Genomic DNA, 19,033 nt, shown 5'->3' with positions numbered 1-19,033 from the left:
CGAAAAGGGAGAATCTTACATTAAAATAATTTTAGAAGAGTATGGCAGCAAGGAATTGAAACTCAAGTACCTCTACCAGGCAAAAACAAAGTTCCAAGGTGAGTATGGGATCATAAAGACACCAAAAATTTATTAATTAAAAAAATACACAAAAACTCTCCCTGACAGCAAAGATCATTTCTCATTATTAATGACTACACAGAAACACAGAGTTTACTCAAGCACAGTCACTTACTTCTATTGTCACTTATTTTCCAAATCAAAAGGGTTGTTAATTTGTTTTTCTGAATTCTTAACTTTTTAAGTCTCACCTCCCTTTTTTCTCCTCTTTGGTTTTTACAAGTCACAATGTGTTTGCTCCCATGACTAACTGAAAACTCTTTATTTTAAAGATATCTACCATTGAGGGAATAAAATAAGAGAGGCTACTGTGAACACAAGCAAGAATTAACATATTTAGCAGCATACAAATATAAAAAGAGAGAAATGAATTTGTCTTCTTAAGCCTACAAGAACACATTAAAGATAGTAGACCTAAAACTAACTAGCCAACTAGCCTGGCTAATAAGCTTTCAACATGCACTGGTCAAAGTAAACCTACATATGTGTGGCTTAAAGCCAGCAATTTTAATTTGAATTTACCTTGTCCACTGCCACTATTATCAACATCAGCAACACACAGACAGCCTTGGTCAAACTCTTCCTTTTCTCCAAGAATGGTGGACCACCAGTTTCTAGCTTTAAACAAGGACATTCTTCTTTACTGAAAAGGAAAGAAACCACTGTCAAAGTCTATACTAACACAAGCAACTGTTTATACCAAAAACTTATAAGGTTTCCTTAAGAATATTACCCCTCTCAGCTTCATATTGCACTAGTGTGAGCTAAAAGAATGTTAATTCCAGGTCTCTTGAGTTTCTGGTTATACAGTCAAGAAAACAACCTCAGACTCTAATTGTCATTAATTAAATTAGTTATGATAGACACTGCTAGCCGTATGAAGAAAATGCAACAACAGACTTTTAAAAACTGTTAAATGCTAAATGCCTTCTGTTACAAGCACTACGTAATAAAAAAGTTTTCAGAGACACAGAACTGGGGTCTCTTCTCTTACCGAGGAGTACCAGAGGAAAGAGGAAAAAAAAAATCTGATGCAAGTTCTCTGCAAGAGAAATTATTTTTAGGCAAGTAAATGGAGACGTAAACAGACGACATCAAAACTTCCATTGTTTAATCGCCTTCAAGCTGCTCCAGTGACACGACTAAAGAACTCGGTCATATGGGGCACAAATCAGCTTTTCTGCTCCCTATCTGATTTTATTTTAAGAAGAAGGGGGCGGAGGGAGGGAAGGAGCGAGGAGACTAATCCTTTTGCGGGCAGCTTGACAATAGCATTATCCTACTTCAAAACTCACAGCTCACTGCCTACGGACCCGGACACACTCGATCCCCTAGCCCGCACAGGAGGCGAGGGGCTGCCATGCATCCCGGGAAGCCGGGATTCGGAACAAACGCAGCTGCAAGCCCGCGCCTTTCCTCTTCCAAGGAAACCAACTCCAGCACACAAAATCACTTATTTCCCACCTTTACCCGTCGCTATGCCCGCTAGGCAACCTGCTGCCGCCGAGTGCGGGCACAGCAGAGCCCTCCACACACACCCCCTCACTCCCTCCTGCCCTCCCTCACAGAGTCCCTGAGCAGCACACACAGCACCTACACCGAGCCTGGGACACAGACACATACACAGATACAGACGCATCCCCGTGGAGCCGGAAAAGGGAGACAGAGCCCGGCGGGGGCTTACTTGAGCGGGCGGCGACAGCTCCCTGGCACGGCGCAGTCCGAGCCGCCCCGGCGCGGTAGCCCCGCTTCCTCACAGGAACTCCTCGCTTAGGCGCGGCCCGAGGCGAGACACAGAGCACCAGAGCTACAGGCGCAGTCAGACCACTGCCGCCGCCATCTCCAGCACCCTCCCTTTACCCACCGCCGGCACCAACCGTTCTCCGCCCCACACCCCGCCCAGAGGAGAGCTTGGGAAATGTAGTTTGGGAAACGGCGCCATGGGCCGCTGGGCTCTCTCACTTCGTCCTGTACTTGGGGGGAAGAGCAAAGAAGAGAAACATTTCTTTTGTATTTTAGAAGATGAGGGTGGGAAAAAAGAAAACAAAAAACCAACCCTAAGCATTCGGTGGCTTGTACTATTTCTTTTTCATACCCCTCACAGAAACCTCTTGCTCTCGAGGCGCCCAGCTCCACCCTTCACCGCGCGTCCACCCTTTCTCTCCCCCTTTCCCCTGTGGCGTGGTACGACCGGCGAGGGGCCGGGACGGTGGGGCGCGTGAGGTGCCGTCGTTGCCGACCCGGCTGTCGGCCAGGATCCCACTCCTTCGCCCACACCGAGGGCGCAGCCGCGCTTCGCCGCAGCGGCTCCCGGCGTCCCGGGAACTGCTACCATGGACAGGACCGCCGTGGCCAAGATGGGAGCTGTGGCGAGCGCCAGCGTGTGCGCGCTGGTGGGCGGGGTGGTGCTGGCGCAGTATATCTTCACCATGAAGAAGAAGACGGGTAAGAAGACCAAGATCATCGAGATGGTACGTGGTAAGAGGCCGAGAATCCCTCGGTCCCCGGACGCACGCCCTTCTCCTTGTCCTTCTCCTGCGGCCGGCGGCTCCCCACGGCCGCCCCCGCGGAGCCAGGCGGATATCCCGAGGGGATATCTGGAGGGGCAGAGGGAGGACCTAGAGCTCAGTTTGGAGTTTTGGTAAGGACGGGAGCTGGAGGCAGGAGCAGCTGTTCCACCTCAGCGTGACCCACTAGCATGGAAAAGGTGCGTGTGGAAACGATCTACGCCGTCCTGCCCTGTCCTGTCCGGCCCACATGTACCTGTAAGACACATATGTACCCGTGGGTCTTGGTGGTAATTTACAACCCTGCTTGCAGTTTTTTAAAAGAAAAATGGACACGCATACACACGTGTTCAACCATCTGTTGAAACTGGGAAACACAGTCTGTTCACGGTTACTATAAAAGGAAGATGGAGCTCGCTGTCTCTTGCTGCCCTTGTTAAACTTGTTGTTTAGGAAGTTGTTTAAATAAATTGCTTATAAATAATTCGGTCATAAAAGATGTTAGTTTGGACAAAGTTCCAATTATGTGGAAGTCCTTCAAATTTTATAATTTACACACCACCTTACCAAAGAACTGAACTGAAATCGTCAAGGGCGCTTGATGCTGGCTAATGGGTATTTTTGTGATCTCCCCTGCTGAATTTTACCGAAAACTCTGATGAATTTTTATAATTACACGTGGAAACAGATTTTAGTAAGAGCTGGGATTCCTGTATGTAAATTGCGAACTAAGTACTCATTTGGCCGCGCGTTGCCATGCTTGCCAGTGGAATTCATGCAGTGCAGTTTGTGAAAACGTGGGTCCAAAGAAGAATTCTACTTTAAGTTTTTGCTGATTGTAGAGACATCGCTTACTGTTGAAAAAAATACTGTTTCTAGTCATCAGTCATGTCATCTGACAATTTGGAGGGGGTTCCTTGCTCTGTAGTTTCTTCAAGCCTACTTCCAACAGCTTGTGGGAGAGCAGAAAGTTTGGATTGTCACTTTAGAGAGGTTTTAGATCTATTTCTGTGAAAAGGCTTTGGCTCTATAGTAGGATTTTACAAAACTCATTTGAAAACTTAACAGTGGCATAATACTGGTTAACTATAACTTTTTTTTTTTTTTAATTCTAGTACTGTAATACTGGAACTTACTTGTGAGGTATGTGGACAATAAAGTAGCAGCATCTAAAAGCTTGATCATGAGTGCTCAAAAGGCAAATCCAATTGTTTCACTAACTTGTGTTCATACCTGATTTCAGCTGTAGTTCAGAAAGTACCTAATAATTGCTGAAATGTATTTATATTAACTTTCTGTACAATGTTTAAGTGGTGTTTTGGCTGGGAAGACTTGAACTTTGCCAAGATTTTGACTTTGGTAAGGGAAAAAAAGCATTATGCCAATGCTAAACCGATTTCTGGCAAGGGATTTTCTTAGGTATGTGCTTCAGATAACATTTTCAGAGCTATGTTCTTAGACACAAACCTATGAGCCTAAGTTGATACTTCCAAAATTACACTTCTATGGTTAGAGGTTTTCTCAGCTTTAAATTGCAAGGGAAAAAATAAGCTTGTTGAAAGCATGTCCGATTTCTCATGCAGAAACATTTTATCAATTGGATGCCACACATTCACATTCAGGGAGTGAGCATTTCAGCTGATATTCAGGTTAGCGGTTTCCCCAGCTAGCAAACATCCTTAGTTCTAAAGGTGCAACTCTTCTGTCTTAAGTAGTATTTTTAGGGAACACATATATTCAGGCTGTGCAATTTCTTTGAAATAAGTGAAATAGTGATGTAAACTTCATACTAAGGAGTTGAGTTTGTCAAGTATGGACAAAAATGTGTACATGTGTTTTACTTGAATATCCTGCATTCTGAAGAGCTTTCTTTTATCCACCCATGCAGATTTGATTCAATGTTTGTCATTTGCAAGACACTGTATCAATTTTATTTTATGACAAGAGAGACCTTTCTTTGAGCTGTGCAGAAGATGCTGTTTTCCAGTCTGTAACTTAGTATAATTTAGGATGGTGGTAAGGAACAATACTGCCTTACTGAAATGTATTTTCTTCCAATACCAGGCTGGTCTTCAGTGTTAGATTAAAATTGTGGGATCATTCTTGTATTTTCAGCAGATTTTTTTGGTTCAAATTTTCTTTGGGGAACATTACACTTCAGTTTTATATCCACATTAGACTCAGAATTACCTTGATGTATGACTTTTATTGAAAGCAGTAGAGAGCAGGCCTATTTACACCTTAGTTATGTGAATGAAATGTTATTTAATTATGATGAACTGGAGCAATTTTTTTTCTTAGTCAAAATAAAATTAGATGAATATAAAACCCAAGCATAAGTAAAACAAAATACAGCTGTGTTAAAGTGCTAAGAAGATAGGGACTTTACAAATCAAATAGAACTTCTATAAGACAAGTTAATAACAAGGATTATGATGCCAAGACTGTTTATTGTGAAGAAAAGTGGAAGGGGTTCTCAAGCACTGTGGGAAAGCGTAACCCTCTTACATTGCTGAAAAATGAAATCAAGTGATTCTTAAATATCTAGCTCACATTTCAGTAAATTAATTCCTTAAGCACACCAATTAGCCTGGTAGAGAAATCTGAGCTTAATGGAGACACCTTAACATTACTTCATCTTATTTGATAAAAAAGGTTTAAATTTATAGTTGAAATGTTAATATTGTCTCTTCACCCAAGGTGTGTAATTTGTGAATAGGGAGTTTCCCTTAGACGCTCATGAATTTAGGCAGAGTTACTTCAACTCCACTTCTGAAGTAAGAGAGGCATTAATAGTAATGGTCACATGAAGTTTCACTCTGTGTGGTAAGAAACAACCATCTCTCCAAGCCTTCTGTTATTGTTTGCACAGCCACCATGCCAATTCTGTGAAACTTTTTAAGTGTTTCCACAGTCAGGTGAAAGCAAAAGTTAACCACAAGGTTGCTAAGTTTAATTTAAAGGCACAATTTACAATTACAGTGATTTCATAAGTATAAGGAACACCGGACTATAAGCCGCACTTCCGGGTGTCAGCAATTTTTTGTACTTTGTCCGTATACAAGGTGCACCGGCATATAAGCTCCATTTTCGTTCGCAGTGAGGATGTTCGTGCAACAAAGTAACCAATATGTAAGAATCATGTGATCGCAGGTTTTACTGGCAGGTGCTCAATTTGCGAGCTCCGCTCCCTCCACGCTGCCAGCGGGAGTCTGCTTTCCCCTGTGCTGCGGTGCCAGCAGGAGGGAGCCCCTACTCTCCGCTGTGCCATGCTGCCGGTGGGAAGGAGCCTCCCCTTTCCCCCGTACCGCGGTGCTGGTGGGAGCCCTGGCTTTTCCCCACACCACCGGCAGGAGTCCACTCCCCCTGCCGTGCAACAGAGTACCAATTTGTAACGATTGCGCGATCGCGGGTTTTACTGGCAGATGCTCAATTCGCAAGCTCAGCTCCGCCCGCGGTTCGCACTTCCAGGTTGGCAAATTTCAGAACTTTGTCCATATATTGGATGCTCCAGAGTATAAGCTGCACTTCCGGGTTGGGACCAAAATTTTAGTCAAAAGGGTGCGGCTTATACAGATAAAATTATTTTAATTAGATTTTCATAGTAACTTTTTAGAAAATATTTCCAGGTATTTTAGAAGGAGATTAAACCTTATAGTAACATTCAGTCTTTTGGAATTTTCAAGCCACAGACAAGTTTGCAATTAAGTTTTGGATTCCTATACAGCAAATAGTTGTACTGCCAATAGACTCAATTTTTGATTACTCTTTACCGAACCTTTTATCAGCTAAGCAGAAAACAGGAGTTGACAAACCAGAGCAAAAAACATTGCCTAAATCTTTCAGAAACATTCACCTGTAAGCAGTAGCCCAAATTAAATAAAATATGGAGTTAACATAAGAAAAAGCTTTTTAGAGTACTAACAGTATTTTTTGTTGTCTGTTTCATAAACAAACTTGTTTAAATCTTGGAGTTTTTTTCAGCAGCTTGTTCCTCACTCTTTGGTATTGGAGCTTTTTATTGTTTTGTTTGGGTTTTTTTTGGGGGGGGGAGTTGGGGTTTTTTTTGCTTGTCTGTTTGCTTTTTTAGAATAAGAAACATAATACAGCTGTTTGAAAACAGAATAACAGAATACCTAAAACTGAGACTTCCTTTCTCAGGTTTCTTTTCAAGAAAATTGGGCAAGTATGTAATTACATTTATTTATTTCTCCAATCTGCCCCTGAAGTGAGAGATCTAATTACATGAAAAAGAGACATTGTATGAAAGTTCAGCAACAACAAATTAAAATGAAGTTCAAAGCAATTTCTGTTTACAGGAAATATTTCAACCACTCAACTGTCTCTGGACAGTGCACTTTTTTTATTGTGTTAAAGAAGGAAAGAAATGCATGGATTTTTGCAGTATTCAATTGTACCTGGAGGGAAATAAGGAAATTAATAAGAAGCAAGGTAACTACTATTTATCTACTTGCCTAAGAAATAAAGGAACATAATCTATGAGTATGACTTTTAGAGGGGTTGGGGGGAGATGTATTTTTTAAATTATTGTTGTTTTCTTTTACCTGGCAGTCTCTGGTGAGACTGTGTCTTTTGTTTCATAGTGCATAAGACCATTTGTGCCACAGATAAAGATACAACTGGCAGCAATCGCACAACACTTCTTTATTCTTGTCTTGTTGATGGTAACTAGTTGTTATAGTAACTGTGACATTACTCTGGCAGGTTGATCTCCCAGTGGAGTAAAAAGCAGAGGAGCATTTATGGGTAACATACACATTCAGGAATCCAAGTGGTTGATATTTGCAACTCCTTCACATGTATTTATGCCTGTATAAAGCTAAAGAAGGGTTTGAGTCTGAGTAAACTGGAATCACTAAAAGGGGAATGGAAGGAAGATGTACTCCCTCTCATGATGGCTTTGCAGGACATTGTTACTGTCTGGATGCACTCGAGAGCCATGCAGTGATATGATCCATTTGGAAATAATATAATTCGAAAAGTATGGTGCTGTGATTTATGAACCTAAGTAGTGAAAAGGGAAAGAACTGCTGAGACCTGATACCACTGCTACCTATTGACATGTGACTGAGAGCCCTTATGTTACTAGAGTATTCAAATAATATTTACATTACTGTTAACATTTTAAAACCAAGTTAAATTTGACATGAGTACAGTAATTTCACAACTATAAGGCGCACCCTTTTGACTAAAATTTTGGTCCGAACCGAGAAGTGCGCCTTTTAGTCCAGTGCACCTTATATAATGTACAAAGTTGTGAAATTTGCCAACCCGGAAGTGCGAGCTGTGAGCTGAGCTGCGAGGGGGGGCGGCGCCACAGGAGCACCAAGCCGCAAGAGGGGCAGGAGAGGGCAACCGTGGCCAGCAGGAGCCGCGTGCGCTGGGCAGGACCGCGGGCAGCCTCCAGCCAGCAGGAGCCGCACTGGCTGGGCGGGACCGGGCAGCCCCCAGCCAGCAGAAGCCGCACAGGGAGAGAGAGAGCGGGCAGCTCCACGCCACCCCGAGCCACAGACGGCCCCGAGGCACCTTGAGCCGCGGGCGGTCCCGAGCCACCCTGAGCCACAGCAACTGCGAGCTGTGACCGCCCCGAGCTCCGCCTCGCCAGTCAGGGGCGGGCAAGAGTGCCAGGCCCCATGCACGGGGAGGGCGCTTGGGGCTGCGTTTAAAGGCTACACCAATCTGTGAAAAATGTTTGCAAATTGAGCACCTGTCAGCAGGATTCCGTTACTATTTAGTTACTTTGTTGTGCGCAGCACAGATCTTCGCTGCAAAAAAAAGGTGCACCTTTTAGTCCAGTGCGCTTTATATAATGTACAAAGTTGCAAAATTTGCTGACTCACGGAGGTGTGCCTTATAATCCGGTGCGCCTTATGGTCATGAAATTACTGTACTCGAGATGCTATATAAGTATTTCTATAAACATTGGGTTTTGTTTAGACTATATTCCTCAGCAGAAAAATCAACTGACAGTGGTAGACACAAATTACTAAAACAGGGTTGTTTGCCCACATGCTGTTTGCAGAGATAATCACAGCATATGCCACCTAAGTAATGCATGATATCAGGCTGCCTAACGTAAGCCACTGTGCATCATATGTCACCTAACATGTGGCTTATAAAGCAAGTTTTCACAGGGCAGGAAAAGCCCTGAGGACAATGCATGTTGATACAACTTGGATAATAGTAACAGTTTTCATTATTACTGTAAAATAATTCCGTTGGAAATTTTTAACATTTATATCCCAGGAGAATAAAAATTTACTGAATTCTATTGTTTTCTGCTTTAACTATCAAAATTTTGTACATACTAATATTTTACTTCATTTAGTATAGTAAACCAATCCTTTCTGAAGTATTTTTTAATTTTCTGAAATTGCTGCTGCCTGTGTTGGGTTTTTTTTTAATTCAGTAGGTCTTGAAACCTGTGTTCGTACAAGGGGTGGGTATGGAGGATTAATTAAATCTATAATTCTGCATTAATTTCTTTACAACTCATTTATGCCAGTTATAACACTTAACAAAATCATACTGATGATCTATACCTGAAAACTGAGTTCCAAGTAGTCAGTGTAGACATGTCAGGATACAATATAGATTGTATGTATAGGCTCAGAAGAGCTTGTTTGCTGCTTTCTTTTATCTTTTGTAAAATGTCTTTCTCCAAGATAGAAAAGCAATCTTTCAATTACTTATTCTGCTCTGAAATAAATTTACCTTTTAATAAATACTTGGTATGTGTTAAGTCATATTTTTAAGCGTTTTTTTCCTGCTTGTGATAACTTGTTTTTACCAGGCGAGCTATAACAACATCTGTTCTATTAAACTCTTTTTACAGTTTAAAACCAATAGCAAATACTGCAACTCTTGAACATGTTACCTTTAACTCTCAAACAATATAAGCAGTAATAAGAGATTTTTTAGTTTTTAGTCTGAATACACATGTAATTGCAAATCTGTTGATACTATGAATTAGAGTTGCATAGCATTCCAATCAGACCATTCAGCTACCAGCTTTTATAAAAAGTATTTAAACTGATCAATATAAGCATTGAAGAGACCTAGGGTATGGATTAATGCATTTATAAGTAGGAGAATACTAGCGGTGAATTCAATAGCAATGTACCTGTAAATGTAAAAACGTCACAATTTGTCTAAGTCTGGACTGGAAACTTGCAAAATGTCTGGTCTTTTCAAGTTCTTTCTTTTAAAAAAACAAACAAACAAAAAACCCCACCACAGCTGCCTTTTACCTTTTATTTTCACTTGCATGAATTATCATACATGCAAAATACATATTCTTTTCTGTGTTGGTTAGTTCCAATTTGCAGTAATAGCTTTCAAGCCGTCAGCCACCACTTCCCTCCACGTGTGCACACACAAGCGTATTTTGTGCAAGTAAACTACAGTGTAGTCTTCACCTCCGACAAAGGGTTATTACTGGAGAGGGCTTAAAGAAAAACACTAAAAGAGAAGCAGGCTGTTACCTTTTATTGCTGTGTTTTGGTGCGTTTGTCAGGGAGTAATTAATTTTCACGATGGAAATTTGGGCTAGTTGAGCTGCAGCAGACGGCTCCGAGCAGCAGGTGGAGCTGGCGCGAGCCGTGTCTGAGGCGGCGGCCGCTGCTTGGGAGGGAACCTGTCCCTTCAGGGAGTGCTGGCCCGCAGCGATGGCTTTTCTCGGCCACTGCCCCACTGCGGTCAGACAAGTCCAGCTGAACTGCTCCTGCTGCACCGTGCCCCCAGCAGAAGCCATGTCTCTGCTGCCTGCCAAGTGCTCAGCGCTGAAATCAGGCTAAGCACAGCTGAGAGGCAGAAACACCGGGCTTACCTTCCTAACCACTGCAGGGATAGAAGGCCAGATAAGACTGGGCAAGAGAGTCAATTATATTGTCGTGGAGGGTGTGTAAAATAAAAGTTAGGGCATGAAGTCTAACCAACCTTCTTGTAGTCACGGCAATGTGCAGCAGTTGATCTGCAGCAGCTGCTTCTTCCTGGGGCACAGTCTTCATAGAGCTCTTATCTTGACCAGTTGCTGGATGTCAGTCTCCTTCTCCCATTCAAAAGCCATTGATCACCAGGGGTCAGCTGCTGTAAAACATCAGAGAACTTATAATTGCAGTAGGCAAAATTTTAGTTCAGTATCTATCGTGCAGCAGTTTGATGGGGGCATTGTGCCATTCAATTGGAATCTATGTCTGTTTTGTTAGTTTACTCTTTCTTAGGTTATTTGTGTGGAACTTCTGATGGTCCAAGAAAAAAAATCAGTTTAAAAAAATCCATTAAAAGTCCACAGAATTTTTTTAATTTGGCTAATGCTCAAGAGTTCTTTACATTAATGCGAAAAAAAGAAAAAGAGAAGGCATTTTTCAGTACAAGTGGGTATATGTTTAAAGTTGCAACACAGGTCAAAACAGACACCATGTTTAAATACTAAAAAGTAACTACATTATTTTCATTCACTAATACCTCAAAAGAATAGAGAATTGCACTCAAATAAAATTTCTCTAAATTATAGCAATAATACCTATTGCTAGAAGGAAGTGTGGCTTTTACTTGCATATATCTCAGTCTTTTTTAAAAAATATTTATTTTATTTTTTTTTTATTTTTAAAGGGCTGGGGCAAAGCCCAGACTTGGACACTGAAGATTCATTAAGTGTCTGAACAGAGACTATCAAACTACCTGAGCTGGGTTTGCCACCAAGAAAATTCCTGTACAAATGTGCTTGTTCTTACTTGTTTCCCACTCACTAACTGTCATTTCCTTCCTGCACTGTTATATAAAGATTTGTTTGTCTGCTCTGCAAATTGGATCACTGAAATAATCCAAGTTTATTTGTGGCTTAGCTTTTTTTTACCTAGGAGTGTTTTGCTCCACCTTAATCTGACAGAATGAATGCCACTGAAATGTTCCATTAATCTTGTTCCCTTAAAGCTTTCCGTCTTTGTCAGAAACTTACTAGTTTTCAGACCAAAAAGGTGATTTTTTTCACTCAGCAGCTTTTATTGCAACACTTAGTAATATCAGCTGCATCTGCCTTTGCAGTTGGTCTGCATGTTCCCATGGGAAAAAATGCACGTGAGACTAAAGGGTAGGAATTTGCACAAAGCAGTAGCAGTGTTGGTACTTTAGCAGTAGTAGAGTGCAAAGAATAGTAGTGGTAGTACTATTACCTGTTGGTTTTGAACATTTCCAGAAGGCAAGTACACAGAGATACAATAAATAAGTCATCCAAGTGCATCTTTGAAGGGATCCAGCAGTGAGAAACACCCATAAAACAATGAGACGTGGAGTCTAAACAATCCTTCATGCCTCAAGTCATGATGCTTATACCTTTAGAAGGAGTGTTTCATAGCTGTATTTCATATTTAGATGTAATGGATTTTTTTCAAGAATTTCAAAAAAGGGTTTGTAATCAAAGAGAACCTAATAGTTAGAAACTTCATTCCTCTCAATGTGTAATTTAATTGGAATATTAGATTAGCACTACATTCATACATGTAGTGTCTGGTAATGTATTGTAGATTAAACTTTGTCCTGCTGACTTTGCTTTCAAACTGAGTCCCACAACTCCACTATTCAAGGGTCAGAGTTTATTTGATCTAGATATAGCATTCTTAGGTTGAGAGAAAAAAAAATCTAAGCAGATTTTTTTTTCCTTAGAAGCAGATAAGAGAAGAAGAGAATCAGCAGCAACTGCTTCAGTCCAAGCCTTGGCCTTAATGCAAATTCCATTCTAGATAGTGTTACATGGGAAGCTTCTAGGGAAACAAGCATTTGTTTAAGTTCTTTCAATGCATGCTCATATAGATATATACAGGATATTTAATTATAGAAGGTATACATGTGAATGGGAAAATAGTATAGCTCATCAAAATTACATTTTTATGGAAGGTGAACTTTAGCATACCTGATAACTAATTAAGAATTAAGAATTTGTAAATGTACCACAGTATATTTACCTACTTCCAGTTCTTACAATTCTACAGTTTGCCTAGGTATATTGAAGGAAGATTATTTGTATCAGCAGCCTCACCTGTAAGCATTCTTTAAGAAAGCATTAGGTTCTGTATAATGTGAGAGGGAAATGAATCTTTCAGATGGCAGATTCCAACATACTCCATAGCAGTATTAAAGGAAAATAAGAGTACGACTCAAATAAAAAAATTCTTCGTTGTCAAAAATGAATTTTCTGTATCTGTGTTCTGAGAAGAAGAGCTGGCGAGAAAAAGGAAGGATGGAACTAAAATGAAGGTACTTGTGATTAAACTGAAACATTATCATGAAAAGCAAATTATTCTTCCTGTCATTACATGTTACAAACAGGGTATGTTGAGTTGCCTTCCATGAAAAGTCTTAGCTCATACTGATAGAATCACAATGGTCTGTAACAGACCCAAAGAGAGCGTAGGAAAGGGGTGATTTGTCATTAATGTTTTTGCTAGAATTATTTCTCTCCTCCAGCAGCTTGTATTTCAGAGACAGTGTCTGTAGTTTGGGATGAGCTTTTTTTCATGTTATTACCCAGTACCATTTTAAGGCTGTGTAAATTCACAGTATCAACAAAAAGGAATTTCAGATTTTACTACTTTACCTAATTGTGTGACTTGTAGCTGACTCCTTTGTTTTGAACCTGCTTCCTCTTAATTTTAGTTGATGACCTCTTCCTCTGATACTGGAAGAGATAGTGAACAATCTTTTCCTATAAATCTTTCCTAAACCACCCTGTAATTTCCAGGTTAAGGAATTCTAATGATATTCAATTGTTCATTGTATGACTTTTCTCATGCCTCATTCTTATTGCCCTTCTCAGAGCATTTTCCATTCTAGTCTATTCTCTGTAAGGTAAAGAAACCAGAACTGGTTTTGGTATTTAAGCTCTAAGTGCCTAATGGATTTATAATTATTTTATCCAGAAAGTCCTGGTAAGAATAGGCATCAGTGAAATGTATGTAGGAAGACCAAGAAAAACGCTTTTATTTTCTTCTACCGAGCAATGAAAGGGTGGCACAACCTTGAGACCTTATTTCAATCCTGATGCTTTAGAAATTTAAGTGATAAATTTTATTGATCTGAACTTGCTTACATTTAGAATATTTTTATATTCTTTCTTTTTTTTTTTTTTTTACAAGGGCAGGAGAGAAGCAATGAAGATAGAAAACCGCATTAGTTTAAATTTGGCTAGGTAGGTGTAGTATTTCCAAGATACTCATTAGAAATGATGGAAGATCTCTTCCTCATTTCCAGATACTCACTGATAACTAAATAGTACATACCTTTTCTTTTAGCCTGCCAGTTATAAAAGTTAATTCTCTCCACAGTGAGGGAATGGGAACTAAGCAGAGATTAGGTGATTCCCCTAATATACAATCAGATTTTAAATGCCTATCCTGAGCTGTATTCATTCACCCCAGAATGTACAGAAACTGTTCTGTATGTTTTGTGCCTCCTGTAGTCTCTCAGACTAAATTCTTGCCTGAACTAATAATTGACAGGATCATCTGAAGTACTGGAAATTTAGACCCTAGTTACTATTAGTTCTTCATCTTCTTGTAAGATTCAAAATGTCTGTTGATCAATCACCAGCAGAAGTCTGTCCTTTTAGAATGATTTTGTAAGCATGAGAAGAAACTACATAAGGGACAATGATGCTGCAATAACTTTTGTTTTCTCATCAGAAAAATATATTAAACATAAGAAGAAGAAATGCTTAAGGAGTTGTTTTAGTGTGTGTGTTGACATTTAGCTTTGTGTTTGGTACAGCCATAAATGGTCAGACTATTAGATGATCACCAGTTTTCTCATGAACTATAAAGAAAGCTGGATCTCTGACCAGATCAAGAAAATCTCTATTTAAAAAGTTAAATCTCTATTTAAAAAGTTGTATGTTCTTAGCACTTTTTCATAGCAGGTCCTGTTCAAGTTCTTTCTTTTTAGAATTGCTTACACTCTTCACAAGTGATCTCTGTGACAAACACACTTTCATATACAAATCATAGTTGTATATTGCATCATACCAATAAATATGGCTAGGATGGGTTTTTACACCAAACCTGTACTGCAAAGATAAATGGTATTCAAAATTCTTGCAAGGCAACCTTCTAAACTTTTATGTACCCCAGCCTCATCAAACTGACCATTGATCTTACTTTCCTTGTAATTGTCACAGATACAAAAAGCTATTCCCGGAACCATTATGCTGCTCATTAACTCAGTTCACTATGGAATTAATTTAATTTGAGTACAGTGGGGTTGTATTGATTCCTTTCTTCTGCTTGGTCTTGGTACTTGAGTACCAAGGTTCAGATACCTTTCCCTGTCTCATGAGGTTATATCAAGTAGACTGTTTTGGAAAATACTTATTACAAATGCAAAAGTAGACAACAAATACAGTTCTTTAATGTTTAAAACTGATCCCTACAATAAAGCAAGGTATTGCTTAAGTAAAGTCAAGAATGTACTAAATATATGGGGATATATTCAAAAGTTGTTCAGTAGTGGTAAGATCACTGAACAGGAATAAAAGCTACTAGCTCATGAAAAGACACTAGCTAATGTTAACACTGCAGACAGGATTCAATCACCTCTAAATTTTGTAGGAAATATTCTAAAAAGCTATGACTTCTTTCTTGATCTTTAAAAGTTTATATCAGTCTAGTTGAAGTATTCAATTTATTGGTTAAAGAAAAAGCACAGCTTACTTGCTTAGGCAATATACCTGTGCTAATTCCTTCCACAAACGGATGCAATTTAGGTCACGGGTGTGGAAGGACTGGTAGAACAAGCTTTTCTTTGCTTTTTAAAACTTGCAGTGCTTCATATTCAAAATCATCCGCTACAAACCACATTTGCCTAACACACAAATATATAAAGTGGAACCCTTTCGCAGTCTTATATAAATTATAAATTATCTAGTGTTTTCTGTGTTGGGTTTTTTTCCTCTTTCCTTTTTTTCTGCACATACTATTCTGTAGTCAAGATATGGCCCTCAGCCAAAGAGAAAATGTTAAAATAGAATCTAACTGTTGAAATAAGGATACCTCTACAGTTCGTGGTTCTTAAAATATATATAAATGACCTTCCGTATTTCAAGAGTAGAAATGTCATGCTGGAGTTTATTTCTCTCTCATTAAAAAAAACAGTGTTCATTTTAAGTCCTCTAGTACAAGACATTAAGCACTGTAAAAAAGTGCTTGACAGACTCAAACCAGCAGTAATAGAATGTGGTTCATAGGAGCTGTTGTAATTAATGTGTTGTACACAAAGATTTCTTGGAGTTACAAAGACTGTCTTGTTTTGTATATGAGAAGTTTCATGTACAGCATTTTCATTAAAGTGAAAGTACACTGTTGATAAAGATAGATGTTTTTCTAAGAATTAGGTGTTGGTTGTGTTAGTGTTTACAGAAATTTTGCACGCAGCATTTTCTAGGGCTTTCACTAAAACTCTAATCGTTCATTTAGAATGCTTTCTAATTAGTCTGGTATACCAAAAAACAGCTTGTAAGGGTTGGACTTAATTTCTATGTCTTTTTTTTCTAACCTTAAAAAAAAAATAAATAAAATAATAAAATAAAAAAATTATTTAAAACCACCTTGTTTTTGTTTCCCCAGCTTTCTGAAAGGGAAACTAACTTTCTTTATATTTTTGACAGCACTGGAGTTAGTTTTCTCACCAAATCAGAGTTGAAAAGTACCAGAAGAGCAACAGGCCAGCTTGCTGACCCACCAAATTCCAGCCTCAGCTATGAGGTTCACAAGACTCGTTTATATATCAGTACCATTTACACCTTTGAAATACATAAAAGCTCAAAGGCAGGTTCTTTGCAAACTGAATGTATTAAGTGATGTCAGTGATGTCTTACCTGAACTGCATGATTCATCTAGGAAGCATGTTTTACTTCATTTGTTCATAACATTTTTTTAACATGGGAAATCTAGCAGGGACACGAGCTACAGCTTTTTGTTGTGCAAATAATTCCTATTTATTCAAGACACTGTGCTAAACATATGTTTCCCAAACAGCATTATTACAAAAATATTAATGAAAAGCATGCTGCCTATATTAAAATACTATGAAGCGTAAAATTCTCTCAATGTTACCTATTACAACGGTGTACAAATGCTGTAACGGGTAGTTTAGTGGTAGCTATGAATCCTGGCAATACCAATGCCAGGTAAATTCCATTTACTGCATACACTCTTTGCAAGGATTATGTTATATTTTGAACATATTTTTCAAACTCTTTTGCTGCTTCAGCATACAGCAGACCTTAATATGTACATTTAAGCGATCTTGGTCAATTTGAAGAGGATAAATGTTGATTGAAGTTATATGTTTTGTATTAGCTGAAGTATTCACTTCAGTTGTTTTGTTGGCTCAAAACAAAGAGCACCTCTGAAAACGAAATGAAAGTGCACATATAGGTCAGATTCACTGAATCCTGATAGACTACATAGTAGCCTGCAGTTGGAATGTAGACACAAAACATGTGGATCTACTGTACCATTCAGAAAGTCTATTGGGGCTTTTTTAAAGTAGAAAGCACACCCTCCTTTGAAGGAAATTTTCATAACTAATGAATTTCTAGAGTCCCGCTATTGTGGAGGGTTTTTATAGCGTTACATGTGTTGTACATGGTACATTTGTAATCTACCCTTGCTTCAGCTCTGACGATTGCACTCGTCACATTGGTGGCCATGTGTGAATTGGCTTGATATTTATGGTTAGTCCTGGCATCCTGAAACAGGGAATCATAAAAATGAGGTTGAACATGAGTTGTGGGGTAGTATAGAGAAGCTTGCACTGCTGCTATAGCAATAGTCAGCTTTGCGTGACACAAACATTTACACAACTTCAAAATGTAAAATGCAGTTAGACAATAGTTCCTTCATCCTCTCACTCTAAAAAAAAATTTTTTTTTAATCCGTCTTGTGTCACCTAGTTGCGGTCTTTGATCAGGCAGCATGTCTAATGACAAACTTCTAAAACTATGTGGAATGGCCTTGTCTCCCAAAAATCCTAACAAACAAGGCTCCTTGATTTCCTGTTTCAGAATCACAAAGATAATTACTGCCAAAACAAAGATTAATTAATTCATTTGCTCTTTCTACATTAATAAATGTGTGCTACCTAATAAATATTAATGAAACTATGTCAATGAAGCTCTAAGAAATTTGTGGCACTATGAGACAGGAAATCCTAAAATACTTGGAAAGATTTTGTAAAAGGGCTAAAAAGTAACAAAGTAGTAAACTTCTGCTTTGAAAAACAAGTGCCTTCCTCTGTTAGAGCTACCCAGATTTGCCTGCTGCATCCATGAAAGCTGTTCATTCAGTGAAGGTCAAAGGTTTTGTTGGTGGTGAACCAGCTGATGATCTGTAAGCCTGTCGGGCTGTACTGCTGAGCATAACAAACTGCTGTGCAGTGCTGACGTGTGTCACAGGACCCTGGGGTTTTGCATGGGGATTAGTCAGGCTGTATTTGGAAACGCCCTCAACTGCACCCTATGCTGTTATATTAGTGTGTCTCAAGCAAGAGGAATTTTCTTTTGCTTCTGCAGCTGCTCCTGCAAAACCCTCTGGTAAGTGTGAGCAGCTTCTGTCAGCAGTATCGACTGTCTTCTTGCCTGTCTTGTTTTTAAGCTAAGGTTTTAAGCTGAGGGCTTAGTTACAGTTATTAATTGTGAATGTGAAAAAACCTAAAAAACTGTTTTTAAATTAAAATTTGATAGCTTAGAATGAGCAACAGCATCAAAGGAATGAGTGTACTTAGTTGTTTTCATTGAATGGGTTAATTCAACTTAAATGTTCCTCTACTTTTAGGTATGTATCAGACTGTTCTGAAGTATTGGTATTTTCACAGTGGTGTCACTATATGCCATGAATGTTGGCTTTATACAGCAGGAATAGAAAGATCACATAGCAGACGAATTCTTAAAAGGATTTGGTTGGTTTTTGTTGGCAGCCTGCATGCAAGCCCTGCATCTGTGGACTCTGCTTGCCACCTATGCTATTGCAGTAGGACAAAATCAAGGACAGAAGAATCAGGAGTGCCCTAAGCTCAACGCACAGGTACTCTCCTTTAAAAACACAAGAGGAAATGCTGTTGTCGTGTTTTCTGTGAAAGTGCTCTCTCCAGATATTTGTAAGGATTTTTTTTCCAAAGTATCAGAATCCAGCGCATTAAGTATAAAAAGATGTAAATAAATAAAATAAACCAGGAAAAGTTATTTTTAGTGTGCATCCTATTCCATGTCTTAAAATAGTTTAGGCAGTGAACCCATGTTCAGTTACTTCACATAACCTGTGCTGGGTATCTAGTTTTACAGCATGTTGTCAAGCAACTGTGAAGATACTTAGTGTTCTGTTGTTTCATTTCCATAA

The 19,033-nt window shown here is 39.2% G+C and overlaps 2 protein-coding genes across 13 annotated transcripts in view; one reads left to right on the top strand and one right to left on the bottom strand.

Annotated features, from left to right (window-relative positions):
- Window positions 1-2,024, bottom strand: part of BBS9 (Bardet-Biedl syndrome 9) — a 362,362-nt gene extending 360,338 nt beyond the window's left edge. For 3 of the 7 annotated variants that reach the window (XM_033076476.2, XM_033076468.2, XM_033076447.2), the window contains exons 1-2: window positions 1,805-2,024; window positions 643-763 (exon numbers count right to left, since the gene is read on the bottom strand). In XM_033076476.2, the coding sequence (XP_032932367.1) occupies window positions 643-754 (112 nt within the window). In that variant the 5' untranslated portion in view covers window positions 755-763; window positions 1,805-2,024. Of the gene's footprint in view, window positions 1-642; window positions 764-1,743 lie in introns of all 7 variants that reach the window. The other 4 variants (XM_033076485.2, XM_033076500.2, XM_033076492.2 and 1 more) reach the window with 2 other exon arrangements.
- Window positions 2,025-2,334: 310 nt separating this feature from the next.
- NT5C3A (5'-nucleotidase, cytosolic IIIA) overlaps window positions 2,335-19,033 on the top strand; it is a 30,357-nt gene continuing 13,658 nt past the window's right edge. Inside the window, exons 1-2 of one of the 6 annotated variants that reach the window (XM_033076567.2) lie at window positions 2,335-2,565; window positions 18,615-18,721. In XM_033076567.2, the coding sequence (XP_032932458.1) occupies window positions 2,454-2,565; window positions 18,615-18,721 (219 nt within the window). In that variant the 5' untranslated portion in view covers window positions 2,335-2,453. Of the gene's footprint in view, window positions 2,592-18,116; window positions 18,232-18,614; window positions 18,722-19,033 lie in introns of those variants that run through there. The other 5 variants (XM_033076595.1, XM_033076586.1, XM_033076577.2 and 2 more) reach the window with 5 other exon arrangements.

Source organism: Catharus ustulatus, chromosome 1, assembly GCF_009819885.2.
Source record: "Catharus ustulatus isolate bCatUst1 chromosome 1, bCatUst1.pri.v2, whole genome shotgun sequence".
Taxonomy (NCBI): Eukaryota; Metazoa; Chordata; class Aves; order Passeriformes; family Turdidae; genus Catharus; species Catharus ustulatus.
Note: the sequence above shows the minus strand (reverse complement) of the source record. Positions and strands in the feature narration are given on the sequence as shown.